Source organism: Prinia subflava, chromosome 8 (assembly GCF_021018805.1).
Source record: "Prinia subflava isolate CZ2003 ecotype Zambia chromosome 8, Cam_Psub_1.2, whole genome shotgun sequence".
Classification (NCBI taxonomy): domain Eukaryota; kingdom Metazoa; phylum Chordata; class Aves; order Passeriformes; family Cisticolidae; genus Prinia; species Prinia subflava.
In genome coordinates this window covers 15,475,761-15,491,955 of record NC_086254.1, presented here as the reverse complement: position 1 = coordinate 15,491,955, position 16,195 = coordinate 15,475,761, and the positions used below count along the sequence as shown (strand labels likewise).

Sequence of the window (16,195 nt, the reverse complement as noted above, 5' to 3'; positions counted from 1 at the left end):
CGGGTTGCCATAGCGAATCTAAATCTTACAAACAAAACCAGGGGAGAGGGGGGGAAAAGGAAGGGAAAAAAAAAAAAAAAAAAAAAAAAAGAGGCCTGATTAGCATATATTCAAATGAGCCGTGCCAGAATGCAAACCATAAATCACGCAGCCGGTGCTGTTCAATCAGGGTCTCTTACCCCCAGCCCCCGCTCTCGCTTCCTTCTTGCCAGGCACAAACCGGTCCCAAAGGTGGCCCTGGAGGGGACCTGCCACCCTCGGGGGGAAGGCCCTGGAGGGGACATGCCACCCTCGGGGGGGTGGCCCTGGAGGGGACATTGCCACCCTGGGGGGGGTGGCCCTGGAGGGGACCCGCCACCCTCGGGTGGGTGGCCCTGGAGGGGACATTGCCACCCTCGGGGGGGGCTGGCCCTGGAGGGACCCGTCACCCTCGGGGGGGTGGCCCTGGAGGGACCTGCCACCCTCGGGGGGGTGGCCCTGGAGGGACCCGCCACCCTCGGGGGGGTGGCCCTGGAGGGACCTGCCACCCTCGGGGAGGGGTGACCCTGGAGGGGACATGCCACCCTCGGGGGGGTGACCCTGGAGGGGACATGCCACCCTCGGGGGGGCGGCCCTGGGCCCAGCCCGGGTCTCGGTGCAGCCCCCTAATCCCGCCTGGTATTTATGGCGCTCGATTAAACCACCGGGCGAACCCTGCCCAGGATTAATCTCCCGCCCAGGTTTTAATCTCGGGGTTTTAATCCGCGCCCCCCGCCCAGGGCAGGGGCCCAGCCCGGCGCTGGGGGGGTGTGGGGGTCCCCCAGCTCGGGGGGTGCCCGGGGGGTGCTGGGGAGGGACTCAGACCCCCCCCAGTGTCCCCGTTTTGGGGTGGCGCTGCAGGACGCTGGTGTCCCCTCCTTGGTCCCCTCCCCTGGCACACCGCAGCCCCCGGGGGTGCTCCCCCACCCCAAAACGCGGCAGGACCCCCAACCCCAGCCCGGCCCCGAGCTCAAACAGGCTCAGCTCAGCTGGGCCGGGCCCAGCCCCCCCTTAATCCTCGCCTTGCCCCCCCAAATCTCGATTTTAAGGGGTTTTTACCTTCTCCTACCTGCCCTGAGAGCCCCCCAGAGGCTTTTTTGGGGTCACCGAGGGGCGGGAGCAGCACGGCTGAACCCCAAGGGCCTGACCAGACACGGGGTGACCCGGCTGTCACCCACCCTGCAGGTCGGTGACCCCCGAGAGGTGGCCCTGAGCCCGGGAGACGCGGGGGTGGGGACAGCGACACTGCGGGCACGTTCCACCCCTCCCTTTGGGGACATCAGCGCCGAGGCCACCCCAAACCGGGCGGCCCGACCTCAAAAAAAAACCTCACAGCAGAGACACCCCGAGACCCCCCCAGCTCTTTATTGGTGCGAAGATAATAAATAGAAAAGAGCCCCTGGCTGGGGGCGCGGCACCCCCTGCCCCGCCTGCCCCCTGTCCCCTGTCCCCTCGCTGTCCCCTCGCTGTCCCCTGTCCCCTCGCGGTCCCCCTGGAGGCGGAATCGGGCCGGGGCCGCGGCGCTGCAGCCGCTGCCGGTGCTCTCAGTCCTGCTGCCACCGCGTGGCACTTGCCAGCCACTCCCGCCGGTTGGGGACACGCTGGGGACACGCTGGGGACAGGCGCGGGGACGGTGTCCCCACACCACCGCGACAGCAGGGCCGAAAGGAGGGACCTGGTGACATTTGGGGGCTCCAGGGAGGGGCGGGGGGGTCTCAATGAGCCCCGGGGTGGGGACAGTGACCCTGCAGGTGTCACCTCTGTCACCGCCACCGCACGGGGGGGCTGAGGATGAGGATGAGGATGAGGATGAGGATGAGGATGAGGATGAGGAAGAAGCGGGGGCTGCTCCCCCAGGCCGGGTTTAACCCCTCCGTCCCCGCACCCCGCGGGCCGGGCTATCTCTGCCACACGTCCGCGGGCTGTCCCCTCCTCGTGGGGACAGCGGGGACAGCGGGGACCCTCTGCTCGTCCGGCCCCGGCGCGTAGGGAGGAAAGGCCTTGGCGAAGTCATCGCGGGGCTGGAGCTCTCCGGGGGCTCGGGGGGCTTCGCTGAGGGGCGCCAGGCTGGGCAGGGGGGGCTGGCCCGGGGGACAGCCCAGCCCCGGTGACACCCGCTCCGATTTGATGCTGATGGCCTGAGGGGACACGCCGGGGACAGGGGCTGGCTCCTCCGCGGGGACGGGCCTGCTGCTGGCCCTGGGGACAGAGGGGACGGGGATGAGGGGGTGTCCCCCTATCCCCTTTTCCCTCCTAGAGGGGTTGGGACCCCCCAGATTCCTGTCCCGGACTGGTTCTGGCCCAGTTGAGCACTGGGAGCCCGGGGTGTGACAAGGGGGGACATGGGGACAAGATCCCTCGGGGAATCCTGCTTGGGGTGGCTTCGGGGGTGACCCCCAAGACCACCCTGGTGGGTGGGGGGCTGCCCCTCACCCCTGGCTGGGAGGTGACACCCGTGGGTGCAGCAGAATGGGCTCGTCCTCGCCTTGTCTCCTCTGTCCCCACACCAGGGCCACCCCTGTCCCCTGCCCTGTCCCACCTTGTCCCCACCCGAGGGTCACCCCCTCCTCACGCCAGCGCTGCCATGCCATCCCCGCCCTGTCCCCTGCCCTGTCCCCTTTCCTGTCCCCCCGGCCCCTTCCCTGTCCCCTGCCCTGTCCCCCACCCTATCCCCCCTGTCCCCTGCCCTGTCCCCCACCCTGTCCCACCTGTCCCCCGCCCTGTTCCCCCTGTCCCTACCCCAGCGCTGCCATGTCCCTTGGGTGCTGCCACGCTGGGGGCTGCAGGAAGCCGGGGGGCGGCGGGACCTCGCCAGCCCCAAAATCTGCGGGGACGGGAGGACAACGCTGAGCGGGGAGGGCGACAAAGGGAGGGGACAGCGTTGTCCCCAGGGCCGAGGCACCGGGACTCACCCGCTGGCGCCGGGCTGAGGAAGGGGAAGGCGGCGAGGCCGGAGCTGCCCGGGCTGAGCGCGGGGCTCAGGCTCTGCAGGGCGGGGTACAGCGGCCGCTGCGGGACACGGGGGTCACCCCAAAGGCTTCGGCGCCCCAAAACCCCCGGGGGACCCTTCCCCACCCCTCCCTGAGCCCCTCCAGCAAAGCGCCGCAGGAGGGAGCGGACGGGAGGAGCGGGGTTCCGGGAGGGGACACCCGCGTGGCCTTGGGGACAGCTGACTCACCGCCGCGCTGCCACCGCTCCGGCCGCTGGCCAGGCTGCCCGGGGACTCGCCACGCCGGCCCTCGGCCCCCAGGAACAGCGGCGGGGGCGTCTTGGTGGCCAGGGCGCGGCCGAGGCTGGCGGCGGGGAACAGGGGGTAGCTGAGACCTGGGGGGACAGACGGACAGGGGAGGCACGGACACTCCTGGGGCGGTGGCCGCGGTGGCCGCGGTGGCCGCGGGGCCGTGTGTCCCCGCACGGGGCGGCGCTTCCTCCGCGGGCCACCTGCGCTGTGACACGAGGGTGACACGCCGAGGCTGGATGTGGCTCCGGGGCCACCAACGGGGGACAGGACAGGGGACAAAACCCGGGGGAGCGCCCACAGCCGGCTGAGATGGCCCGCGGCTGTCCCCACCCGAGGATTTCGGGGTGCTGCCTGTCCCCACCCCACGCCACCCCTCGCGGGGAGGTTTCACCGGTCAAGCCCCGGCTTTTGGGGCTTTTCCAGCTGTTTTTGTGTCACCGTGTCGCGGCCGGGGGTGGGTGAGCCCCCCGAGCTGTGCCACACCGGAGGGGACAGCCGGGGGCTGGCACAGGAAGCAGCTGGACCGAGATCGGGCCGGTGTTTCCGCAGCTGCGGCCCCGCTCCTGCCCACGCAGCCGCCGCGGCCCCGCTCCCGGTAAATCCCCGGGAGAGGAGCTTTGCATGCGGGGCCCGGCGGGGAAAACCCCCGCGGGCTTCGGGGGCTGGAGGGGGGACGGGGGCGGCCATGGCGGGAGTGGGGTGCCCGTGGGGGGAATGGGGTGCCCTTGGTGAGAATGGGGTGCCCGTGGTGAGGATGGCGTGCCCACGGAAGGAATGGGGTGTCTGTGGAAATGAGGGGGTGTCCATGGAGGAAATGGGGTGCCCGTGGAAGGGACGGAGTGTCCACAGTGGGGATGAAGTGTCCAGAGTGGGGTTGTTGGGGTGCCCATGGTGGTGAGATGTCCAAGGCAGTGATGGGGTGTCCATGGTGGGGATGAGGTGCCCTGGGCGATTTTGGGGTGTCTGTGATTTGAATGGGGTGCCCACAGTGTTGACGGGGTGTCCAGGGTGAGGATGGGATGTGTAGGGCGATTTTGGGGTGTCTGTGGTGGTGGTGGGGTGCCCACAGTGGGGACAGGGTGCCCATGTTGGGGATGGGGTGTCCACGGAAGGAATGGGGTGTCTGTGGAAACGAGGGGGTGTCCATGGCAGGGATGGGGTGCCCATGGTGGGGATGGGGTGCCCATGGTGGGGATGGGGTGCCCTGGGCGATTTTGGGGTGTCTGTGGTGGTAATGGGGTGCTCACAGTGGGGATGGGGTGCCCATGGTGGGGATGGGGTGTGTAGGGCGATTTTGGGGTGTCTGTGGTGGTAATGGGGTGCTCACAGTGGGGATGGGGTGCCCATGGTGGGGATGGGGTGTGTAGGGCGATTTTGGGGTGTCTGTGGTGGTGATGGGTTGCCCATGGTGGGGACAGGGTGCCCAGGGCAGTGATGGGGTGCCCTGGGTGATTTTGGGGTGCCCATAGTGGGGACGGGGTTCCCATAGCAAGGACAGGCCCCACGGTGGTGCCGGGGTGCCCGGGCGGGGACAGGACACCCACGGCAGGGCCCTCTCCCCCTTTTTGAGGGGCCCGCGCCTACCTGGGGGCAGTGGCCCTGGGGACCGCCCCGGTGGCCTCGGAGCCGCGGCTCTGAGGGCGGGAGAGCGGCCCGGGCCCTGCGGGGAGCTCCCGGTGCTGCCCCCGGCCCCGTCCAGGCCCGGCGGGGAACTGCCGTAGGCGGCCTCGGGCAGCGGCACCGGGCTCTGCGGGGACACAGGGTCAGGGACACACGGGGACACACGGGGACACACGGGGGACAGGGACCCTCGGGGACACACGGGGACACACAGGGGTCAGGGACAGGGACACACGGGGACACACAGGGTCAGGGACAGGGACACACGGGGACACACGGGGACACACAGGGGTCAGGGACAGGGACCCTCGGGGACACACGGGGACACACGGGGACACACGGGGGTCAGAGACAGGGACCCTCGGGGACACATGGGAGTCAGGGACAGGGACACACAGAGAGACCCTTGGGGACACACGGGGACACAGAGGGGTCAGGGACAGGGACCCTCGGGACCCTTGGGGACCCTCAAGACTCTGCAGGGACAGACAGAGGCCAAGGACAGGGAGGGGATGGGGACACTTGGGGACACTTAGGGCTCTTAGGACAAACCAGAAACCAAGGACAGGGAGGGGATGGGGACACTTGGGGACCCTCAGGACCCTTCAGGACAAACCAGACACCCAGGACAGGACCCTTGGGGACCCCCCAGGTGCCACCAGCGACTCACATAAAACCTGGGCCGCGCCAGCGCCAGATCCACGCTGTCCCCGAGCCTTCTCCCCTTGTCCCCGGGTGGCTCCGGGCCCTCCTCCAGCTCCAGCTCGTGGCTCTCCAGCCCCAACCCTTTGCGCTTCAGCGTCTGCGGGGAGGCGACAATGAACGCGGGGAGGTGACAACGAGCGCTGGAGGCGACAACGAGCGCGGGGAGGTGACAATGAGCCCTCGGGCCGCTGCTACCTCGAGGATGTCGGAGTTGGTGCGGCTCTCGTGGGGCTCGCTGTACTCGGTGTACTTGAGCAGCACCTTGTCCATGTCGGTGCTGGCGTACTGGAACAGGCGGTTGGTGCTGTTGAAGATGATGAGGGCGATCTCGCAGTCGCACAGCACGCTCAGCTCGTACGCCTTCTTCATCAGCCCAAATTTCCGCTTGGTGAAGGTCACCTGAGACCCGAAAATACCCCCCAAAATTGGAAAATACCGCAAAAAACGCCCCTGAGTTCTCCCAAAAGTGGCCCTCGTGGGGTGGTGGCAGTGGTGTGGATTTGAGTCCCTCTTCTGTCCCCACCTCGTCCCCACCTTGTCCCCGAGCGGTTCCTACCTGCCGGTTCCGCTGGTCCAAAATCCGGCTGATCTGGATTTTTTTCCGACCCATTTTGGCCTCTTCCCACGCTGGAAGAGAGAGAGAGAGACCCCTGAGAGAGAGAGAGACCCCTGAGCCCCGCGGGCCTCGGGGCTGTCCCCACAAATGAGCTCGGCTGCCGAGAAAAAGTCAAATTTCAGAGGAAGTTTGGTCATTTCTTCTTCCGCGAAAATGGTGGCCAAGCGGAAAATGGGGGAAAAAAGGGAAATTCTGCTGGGTTAGAGGGGAAAAAAATCCCCTTGGCCTTGCCCAGCCACCCCAATCCATCACCCCCGAGCACCTTTGGGTGCCGCAGGATCCCAAATCCTTCAGCAGGACTTTGGGGTGGGAGTTCTCATCCCAAGCCCTCGGGGCCGCTCCGAGGCTGCTCCTGGAGCTCTGCGGGGTGGGTGTTTAAGAGGGGGCCGGGCTGGCGGCGGGGAGGGTCCCCCCAGCACGAGGGTTGGGTTTAGGTTCAAATTTGGGGATTTTTATTTTTTTAAAATTTTTTTTTGAGCTCCAGCAGACTAAATTTGACCTGGCAGGCCAGGAAGTGGCGGCTGCACGAGGAGACAGCAAAGCGAAACCACCCGCCCACTCCTGCGGCCACGTGAGGTGGCACCGGGCAGGGACACCGGGCTGGTCACCCCCGTGCCACCCTGGCTTTGGGGTGCCAGCACCCTCCGAGCCTGTCCCAGCGCTGGGACACCCCCCCGCTGTCACCTCCCCCCCCATTCCTGCTCCTCTGCCACCCCCACGGTGAAAGAGCCACCCCAAAATCCCCAAATGCCACCAACGGGGCAGAACCGGGGTGGCACCAAGATGTCCCCAACGGGACCCTCATGCCTGCCACCATTTGGGGACAGGCCTGGCCTGGCTCTGTCCCTGCTGTCCCCAAACCACAGGCACAGGGCGGGGTGGCAGCGTTGGGGACAGCTTTGGGACCCCCCAGCTGTGCCAGCAGCCCCTCCCCGGTGCCAGGAGTGCAGTGGGGACCCCGCGGTGCCCCCGGCGTGTCCCCCTTCCCCCTCTCGAGCTCGTTGCCATTTCGCCATCGTGCTCGGCTGCTATTTTTAGCTGATCAAAACTAATTTTAATTTATGGAAGGAAATTGCGCTGCCGTTCCCACGGCCCCGCTGCCACCCTGTGTCCCCGGGCCCACGCACGACCCCCCCCTGCCCCCCGTGCCCCCCTCCGGGGTCCAGGGGGGTGCCCAGGCCGCCCCTGCCCCGCCGGAAAGGGCCGAGAATTCCCTGGAGGAAAATTCCCGAGGTTTTCCCATCCCAGCCATCCCCGGGGTGTTTGGAGGGCTCCTCCCGGCCCCGACACCTGCGGAGCTCCCCGGGGACATCCCGGGGGTCCCCGAGCCAGGGGGGCTCATTTGGGATGGGAATTTTGGAATGGGAATTTTGGGATGGGAATTTTGGGATGGGAATTTGGGGTTGGGCCGTTTGGGGCAGGGGGTGCTGGCCCGGCTGTGACACCCCCATGTCCCCACAGAGACTCAGGCTGGAGGGGATTTTGGGGGTCTGGAGTTGGGGATGGAGTGAGGGATGGATGGATGGATCCATGGATGGATGGATGGATCCATGGAGGGATGGATGGATCTATAGATCCATGGATCCCTGGATGCGTCCCCCACCTGCAGCCGGGTCATGAAATAATTCCAAGGATTTTTTGGGGGACAACCCCCCACAGATCCTTGCATGGTACCTCAGTGCCCCATGGGGTGATGCCCAGGGGGTCCTGGAAGGTTCCGGCATGCACAGAGTGATTCCAAGGGGGTCCTGGAAGGTGCAAACACCCATGGAGTGATGCTGAGAGGGTCCTGAAAGGTTCCAGCACCCACAGGGTGAAGCTGAGAGGGTTCGAGAAAGGGTCAGCACCCATAGAGTGATTCTGAGGGGTCCTGCAAGGTTCCAGCACCCACAGAATGAAGCTGAGGGGGTCCTGGAAGGTTCCAGTACCCATGGGATGATGCTGAGAGGGTCCTGGAAGGTTATAGCACCCACAGAGTGAAGCTGAGGGGGTCCTGGAAGGTTCCATCCCCCACAGGGTGGCACTGAGAAGGTCCTGGAAGGCGAGGGAGGCAGTCCAGAGGAAGCAGAGCAGAGGGGGGGTTCCCCTCTGAATTTTACCCGGGATAAAAGGGGGGAGGATGTTTCCCTCTGGGTTTTACCCGGGATAAAAGGGGGGAGGATGTTTCCCTCTGGGTTTTACCCGGGATAAAAGGGGAGGGGATGTTTCTCTCTGGGTTTTACCCGGGATAAAGCCATCAGTGGCATCACGGGCACTGTCCCCTCCAGCCAGGTGGCACCTCCAGGGCAGGACAGACCCCGATCCCAGGGAAGGGCTCGGGGAGCCCGGAGCCCCTCCCGGCCTTGTCCCCACCACGGCGACACTCTGGATGTCCACATTCCAAAAATTCCCAGCGCTCCGGGGATCCCAAACCCTCCAGACAGGATTTTTCCCCTTCTCCCTGCTCCAGCTTCTCCGGAGCTCCTGGCACGGGTCAGGCTCCGCTGCCTCCCACGGGCGCTCGTATTTAACCCGGGTTTGGGACGGCTCCCGCCTCATCCCGACCATTCCCGGGTCTGGATCGGGCTGGGACCACCCGGGCTGGGGTCGGGTTGAGAACGAACCCCCCGGACCCCCCGCGCCTTTCAGGGGGCGTTTGCCTGGCGCCAGGGGGGGTGTGAATCCCTAATTGCCTCCGCTAATTAGCGAGCTGAGCCCACGGCGATCCCGGGAGAGCCGCGTGGTTTTTTCTGTGAGCCGGGGTGGGATTCCCGGCACCAGCGCTGCCTTCAACACCTTCACAGCATCTTAAATTCCCCAAATTTAGCCTCAAAATCTAAAGGGTGTGAAAGGAAAAAAAACTCCCCCAAAACACCCCCAAGTCAGGGTCCCGGAGCTCCCCAGGGATCCGTCCTCCCATGAGCACAGAAAGTGGAGGAAAAGGTGGTTTTTTCCCCAAATTTTGGGGGTTTTGCTGCAAATCTGAGAGCTGGGGGTGACCGGGCAGGGCTGGGAGGGGAGCGGGGATCAAACCCCGGCCGCTGGTGGCGTTTGGCAGCTCCCAAAAAAACTGGGAAAGAGGGAAAACAACGCTGCGAGAGGGGAGAAAGAGTTTCTATCCCGTTTTTTACAGGGAGGGAGGGGAAAAGCGGGAGCCGGGAGCGACGAAAATCCCACAGGAGGGCGGGGATGATGCCGGGAGGGCGGCGGGGATCGGGGATTTAAAACCGGGATTTAAAACTGGGATTTGAAACTGGGATTTGGGGGCAAACCCAGGGACAAACCCAGCGCTGGGTTTGGATGATGGAGATTCCCTCGGGAAGGGCTGAGCTGGTGCCAGCGGCATCCCGAGCCCCCGGAGAGGAGAAAAGTCAAAATTTCTGCGGGGCCCTTCTGCTTTTTATAGGTTTGTTTAAACAAGAGACCAGTCCGGGGCTGGGCAGCGCCGGGGGGGGACTGGGAGGAAAAGGGGGAAAGGTGGGGCCGGGGGGCTCTGAGAGGGGGGTTGGGACCCCCGGGGATCACCCAGCACCCACAAAACCCCCCCGAAGGTTCGAGGGGACACCTCCAGCCCCGCTGTTACCCCCGGGGGTGACACAGAGCGAAAGCGGCGATGGGCGGAGGATTTTCGGTTCCAAAATGAGTGTGTGGAAGGGGGAAGGATTGAAAGGGCTCCCAAAGAGCGGGCGGGAGGATGAATGGACACAGGGAGCCCCCCCTGCAGGCCCGGGGATGCCACATCCAAGGGAAGGAGCTCGCAATTCCCGAGGGATTTTGGCTGCCCCAGGCCGCAGCCCGGGATTAATTTGGGTGAGTTGGTGCTGGGGGCACTCAGGGCTGACCTCGGTGGCTTTGGGCTCACAGAGCTGCTTTTGCTCCTGACTAAAATAAAATAAAATAAAATAAAATAAAATAAAATAAAATAAAATAAAATAAAATAAAATAAAATAAAATAAAATAAAATAAAATAAAATAAAATAAAATAAAATAAAATAAAATAAAATAAAATAAAATAAAATAAACCCCACCACAACAATTTCCCCTCCACATCCTTCCGGGTACCCCCAGTGCATCTTCGCAGCCCTCTCACAGCCGGGGTGACCCAGCAGGGTCCCTGTCCCCTTTGCACCCAGGTTTCCCAAAAGTTCCCCAAATCTGATTTTTTTTGGGATGTCCTGGATGCTCTGGGGGTGACGGGGAACGTTTGACGTCCCAAACCAGAGCCCCCTCCACCCCTGGATGTCCCCATGTCACCCTGGCGTGTCCAGCTGTCAGCGGGGGACAGGGACAGGGTGGATGGGGGTGTCGGGGGGTCACCCCGCTCCGCTCCCGCCGATGCACCCCGGGGTGCCCGGGGGGTCCCCTGGGGCACAGCCCGAGGTTCCCACCCCTGTCCCTGTCCCTGCTCACCCCGAGGTGCTCCCGCCAGGATTCATCCCCTGGAAAACCCAGAGCCGGCAGCGCTGGGGAGCGGCATTGAAAGAGTTAAAACTGCGAGGAGGGGACAGGGACAGGGACAGGGACAGGGACAGGGACAGGGACAGGGATGGGACAGGGACAGGGACAGGGACAGGCTCAGGGACAGGGACAGGGACAGGGACAGGGACAGGGACAGGGACAGGGACAGGGACAGGAATGGGACAGGGATGGGACAGGGATGGGACAAGGACAGGGATGGGACAGGGACAGGACAGGAACAGGGATGGGACAGGAACAGGGACAGGGATGGGGCAGGGACAGGGATAGGGACAGGGACAGGGACAGGGACAGGGATGGGGACAGGGACAAGGACAGGGACAGGGATGGGACAGGGACAGGGACACACTGGCAGTGGGCTGTGGTGGGCAGGAGGATCTGGCAGAGGATCCACCTCGCACTCCACAGGTGACAGGGGGACCCAGGTGCTCAGGGACACCCTGGAGATGCCACACGGAGGTGCCACCACCCTGGGGACGTCCCCGTCCCATCCCGGGCTGCCACCAGCACATGCCAACCCAGCCAGGCCGGTGTGCCACCCCAGCGCGGTGGCAGTGCCATCAGGGGTGACCACCGCGCTGTCACCGCTGTCGCCACAACCCTGCCGAGCCCAAGAGCCCACCGGTGCCGTGCCTCAGTTTCCCTCCGCGCCGCAGCCCCCGGAGGCCCCGGTGGCGGCGGGGAGGTGGCGGCGGGCCCGGGGCAGGGCGGCCGCGCCCAGGCTGCACTTTTGGGTTAAACCCGGGCGTTCCTCCCTGCGCACACACGAGTAAAAATAACCGGCCCGAGCTCGGCGCAAACCACAGGCTTTTTATAGCCCGCCATCCCGAGACGGCGGGGCGGGGGCCGGGGCTCCGCCGTGCCCAGACCAGCCCGCCGGGCGCCGGCCCGGCCGCACCGGCCCCTCCCCGGGCCGGCCCCGCTGCCCCTGCCCGGGAGCCCCGACGTGCGTGCGGACCGAGCCCCGGAGGAGCAGAACGGACCGAGCCCCGGCGGAGCGGATCGGGGCAGACAGCGCTGCTGCCGGGTGTCGTTGTCCCCTCTGCTCGGTGCCGGTGACACCGGAGCGCCCGGGACCCGCCGCGGGACACGCACCTGGACAGCGGCGCTTCCTCTGCGGCCGCGGCTCCCGGCGCTGCGCGGAGCCGGGGCGGCCCCGGCGGTGATCCCGGCGGTGATCCCGGTGATGATCCCGGTGTTTATCCCGGTGCCGATCCCGGTGATGATCCCGGTGCCGATCCCGGTCCCGTCCGCGCTGCCGCCGCCAGACCCAGCCGCGCCGGTGACATTTGCATAACCCCGCCCACCCGCCCGGAGATTTGCATGCGGCAGCCGCGCTGCTCTTCCATTGGCTAAACCCCGGGGCTTATTTGCATATCCCCGCCCCTGGGTGGGTGAGGGGCGGGGCGAAGGGGAAAGGGGCGGGGCCTGGGAGGTTTCGGGGAGCGCTGCGGGGTTTGGGGGGTGGGATTGGGGGGGATTTGTGGAGATTTGGGGGGATTTTGGGGGGATTTTGGGAAGTCGGGATGGGGATGGTGCTGAAGGGGACCCCTGGTGTTTACAGCAGCCGGGGGGAACTGGTGCGATTCCCAAATTCCCGTTCCATGGGAGGAGCAGCAGGTGGGGAAAAGGGAATGTCAGGGAATTCAGGGAATTCAGGGAAATCAGGGAAATCAGGGAAATCAGGGAAATCAGGGAATTCAGGTCCCACCCAGCCTCACAGCAGGGATATTTTTGCACCCTGGACACGCCGGGGGTCCCAGCCCCAGGAAGGTGGGGAGGGAAATCTGGAGAAAGGAGGAATTTCGGAATTCCTGGGCGAGGCTCTCAGGCCGCGCTGGCGCTCAGGGCACGACTTCTTCCTTCGAGCTGCTTTGAAAGCTTGTGATTTATAGAGCGCAATTAGCAGAGTGTTAATTAGCCCCGCTCGTAATCTTCATTGATCCTGAAGAGGGCGTGGGGGGGAGAACAGAAGCGCAGGCAGGGTCTGAGGTGACACCCCCGGGGGTCCTGGGACGGTTTGGGGACAACTCGGGGTGGCTTTTTGGGGGACACCCCTGCCCTGTGCCGTCCTTCCCTCACCTCGGAATTCCCAGGGTGTGGCCCGGGTCAGGGTCACTCCCGGCCGTGCCAGGCAAAGCCATTTTTGGGCGCAGGGACCCCCCGGGTGCTCCTTCCCAGCTCCAAAGCTTTGAGCTCCCTCTTGAGGCTCGTCCTGCCCCGAAATCCCGGGATTTTGGGGAGCCTGAGGCGCTGGGATGGGAGCTGCACCCCAAGTGACACCAAGTGACACGGCAGGGCTCTGCCGCTGTCCAGGGAAGGGACAGAGATGTCGTCACCGGGGTTTGGGGACTTTGGGCCGAGTCCCAGGGACTGCCACCCTCCGCCTGCCTTTCCAAAAATCCTGGAAGCGAGCCTGGAGCCAAACTCCGGCTGCTGCCAAGGCCAACACGGCGGGAGTTCAAAATAGCCCCGGGTGCCCGCGGTGCCAGCGGGAACCACCCACGCGGGACAGGGGGACAGAGGGACAGAGGGACAGGGAGGGACAGAGGGACAGGAGGGGATAGAGAGGGACAGAGAGGGACAGGGGGACAGAGGGACAGGGAGGGACAGTGAGACAGGAAGGGACAGAAAGGGACAGAGGGGGACAGAGGGACAGAGAGGGACAGAGAGGGACAGGAGGGGACAGAGGGACAGAGGGACAGAGAGGGACAGAGGGACAGGGAGGGACAGGGAGGGACAGGGAGGGACAGGGAGGGACAGGGAGGGACAGAGGGACAGGAAGGGGCAGAAAGGGACAGAGGGACAGGGAGGGACAGAGAGGGACAGAGGGACAGGGAGGGACAGGAGGGGACAGAGGGACACAGAGGGACAGGAAGGGACAGGAGGGGATAGAGAGGGACAGAGGGACAGAGAGGGACAGGGAAGGACAGAGGGGGACAGGAAGGGACAGAGGGACAGAGAGAGACAAAGAGGGACAGGAGGGGACACGAGGTGACAGCCAGCTCTGCTCCCCCAGCAGACCCAAAGGTCACCTCGGTCCGATCCCACAGCCCGGGCTGGGCACGGCCGCTGACACCGGGCTGGGGGAGGCTGAGTGGCACCCCCCGGACCCCAATGTCCCCTCGTGTCCCCTCGTGTCCCCTCGCCCCGTCTCCGGGGAATCCCCTGTTCTCGCAGGTCGTTTCCCAGGTGACCCACGCGGGAATTTTCCCGAGTTAAATCCCGCGCGGGAACCTCCAGGATTCCCGAGGGAGCGGCGCGGGCGGGGCGGGTCCCGGAGGAAAAGGCGATTCCGCTTCCCAGGGTATTTTTAAGGCATGGGAAACTCGCGGGGGTCCCAGGGGCCGGCCCGAGGGTCCTTTCCCAGCCTGCCGGGACTGGGAACGTTCCGGGAGCTCCCGGCGGGGCGGGAAGGGACAATCCCGGCGCAGGTGGAGGCCGGAGCCGCCGCTCCCGGGGGATGCGGGACCGGGGAACCGCGGCCGCCGCTTCCCGCCAGCCCCGGGGGGGTCAATCCCGGGGTTTTCCCAGGGAAAGGCGGGGCTGGGGATGGGGGGAAGCGGCTCCGTGTCTGTCTGTCCGTCCGTCCGCAAGCGCCCACCCCGAGAGGCTCCCGGGGCCTCACCGGGGGCGGAGCCGGCCCGGGGGTCCCGGCCCGGAGGCAGGAGGGGCCGGCCCGGCGGACACCGCGGAACGGAGGCGCTCCCGGTTCCCCATTCCCGGTTCCCCATTCCCGGTCTCCTGATTCCCGTTCCCCGTTCCCGTTCCACGTCCGAGCTCCCGCAGCGGCGGCACCGAGGAATCGCTCGGCGCCTCCCCCGCCCCGGTTCCGCCGGTCCCGCCAGTTCCCGGTGCCGGTTCCCGGTGCCGGTTCCCCGGTTCCCGGTGCCGGTTCCCCCTGGTTCCCTGTCCCGCCGGTTCCCGGTGCCGGTTCCCCGGTCCCAGTGCCGGTTCCCCCCGGTTCCCAGTGCCGGTCCCCCCGGTTCCCAGTGCCGGTTCCCCGGTTCCCGGTGCCGGTCCCCCCGGTTCCCGGTGCCGGTCCCCCCTGTTCCCGGTGCCGGTTCCCGGTCCCGGTCCCGGGGCGCTCCCGGAGCCCGTGGCCGCCGCTCTGGTGCCGGGATCGCCGCCGCCTCCATCCTGACCTCGGGAATTCTGCTCCTGCTGCTCTCCCTGCTCCACGCCCTCCGAACATCCCGAAATTCCCCAAATTCCCGAAAAATTCCCCGCCCGGAGCCTTCCCGAGCTTTGTACGAGAACGACGTCGACGACAAAACCACCGCGGCTCCGGAATTCCATTGGGAATTCCATGGGGAATTATTCCAGCGGGAATTCTTCCATGGGGAATTATTCCATAGGGAATTATTCCAGCGGGAATTCCATGGGGAATTCTCCTTCCCACCTTTCCCGGAGGGCAAAGCCCGGCTGGGATCCACCTCCAGCTCCAGGAGCGGTGAATTCCATGGGGAATTCCATGGGGAATTCTTCCAGCGGGAATTCTTCCATGGGGAATTCCATGGGGAATTCTCCTTTCCACCTTTCCCGGAGGGCAAAGCCCGGCCGGGCTCCGCCTCCAGCTCCGGGAGCGGCGAATTCCAGCGAGAATCCCAGCGGGAATTACTCCATGGGGAATTATTCCATGGGGAATTCTCCTTCCCACCTCTCCCGAAGGGCAAAGCCCGGCTGGGATCCACCTCCAGCTCCAGGAGCGGCGAATTCCATGGGGAATTCCAGAGGGAATTATTCCAGCGGGAGCCTCGGGAATTCGCCCGCACCCACAGGACGCTGGAGGCGGGCTCGGGGCTGCTCCTGGAGCAGGGAAATCCTTGGAATGCCATGAGGAATTCCACGGGCAGGGACTCCACGCTGGTGTGAGGGGATTTTTCCAGGATTTTTTCCAGGATTTTCTGCTCCTGAGCAACAAATTTGGCTGCTTTTCCCATGTTTTTTATGAGGGATTAATTTTTTTCCATGATTTTCCTGGGATTTTCAGCTCCTGAGCAGCAAATTTGGCCGATTTTTCCATGTTTTTTATGAGGGTGTGAAGGATTTTTTTTCTTTCTGGGATTTTTTTTTTTCCCGGGATTTTTTTTTTTTTCCTGGGATTTTTTTCCACATTTTCAGCTCCTCAGCAGCAAATTTGGCTGCATTTCCCATGTTTTTTATGAGGAATTCATTTTTTTCCATGATTTTCCAGGGATTTTCCGCTCCTGAGCAGCAAATTTTGGCCGATTTTTCCATGGTTTTTATTAGGGTGTGAGGGAAATTTTTTTTCGGGATTTTCTTTTCCTGGGATTTTTTTCCCCAGGATTTTCCGCTCCTGAGCAGCAAATTTTGCTGCTTTTTTGTGGTTTTTTATGAGGAATTTATTTTTTTCCATGATTTTTCCTGGGATTTTCAGCTCCTGAGCAGCAAATTTGGCTGATTTTTCCATGTTTTTTATGAGGGTGTGAAGGATTTTTTTTTTCCGGGATTTCTTTTTCCGGGATTTCTTTTTCCGGGATTTTTTTTTCCATGATTTTCCTGGGATTTTCCACTCC

General features: G+C 64.4%; 2 protein-coding genes across 2 annotated transcripts; one reads left to right on the top strand and one right to left on the bottom strand.

Moving 5' to 3' along the window:
- Positions 1-1,489: 1,489 nt before the first annotated feature.
- On the bottom strand, positions 1,490-11,906 carry MEF2B (myocyte enhancer factor 2B). The gene is made up of 9 exons (XM_063403496.1): positions 11,751-11,906; positions 6,141-6,211; positions 5,780-5,983; positions 5,550-5,681; positions 4,844-5,006; positions 3,197-3,342; positions 2,931-3,027; positions 2,758-2,842; positions 1,490-2,217 (listed from the first exon to the last, which is right to left on the bottom strand). Exons 2-9 carry the CDS (start codon positions 6,192-6,194, stop codon positions 1,917-1,919), a joined length of 1,182 nt encoding a protein of 393 aa, XP_063259566.1. The 5' UTR covers positions 6,195-6,211; positions 11,751-11,906; the 3' UTR covers positions 1,490-1,916.
- Positions 11,907-13,521: 1,615 nt separating this feature from the next.
- On the top strand, positions 13,522-16,149 carry LOC134553606 (uncharacterized). Its single transcript, XM_063403493.1, has one exon. The coding sequence runs from the start codon at positions 14,208-14,210 to the stop codon at positions 15,528-15,530; it is 1,323 nt and encodes a 440-aa protein (XP_063259563.1). The 5' UTR covers positions 13,522-14,207; the 3' UTR covers positions 15,531-16,149.
- Positions 16,150-16,195: the final 46 nt, after the last annotated feature.

Coding starts and splice junctions, on each gene's coding strand:
- MEF2B (XM_063403496.1), bottom strand. CDS start 6,194: ATGGGTCGGAAAAAAATCCAGATCAGCCGGATTTTGGACCAGCGGAAC. Junction 5,007..5,549: donor TGGCGCGGCCCAGGTTTTAT/GTGAGTCGCTGG, acceptor GTGTCCCCGCAG/AGCCCGGTGCCGCTGCCCGA. Junction 2,218..2,757: donor AGGGACATGGCAGCGCTGGG/GTAGGGACAGGG, acceptor CTCTGTCCCCAG/GGCCAGCAGCAGGCCCGTCC.
- LOC134553606 (XM_063403493.1), top strand. CDS start 14,208: ATGGGGGGAAGCGGCTCCGTGTCTGTCTGTCCGTCCGTCCGCAAGCGC.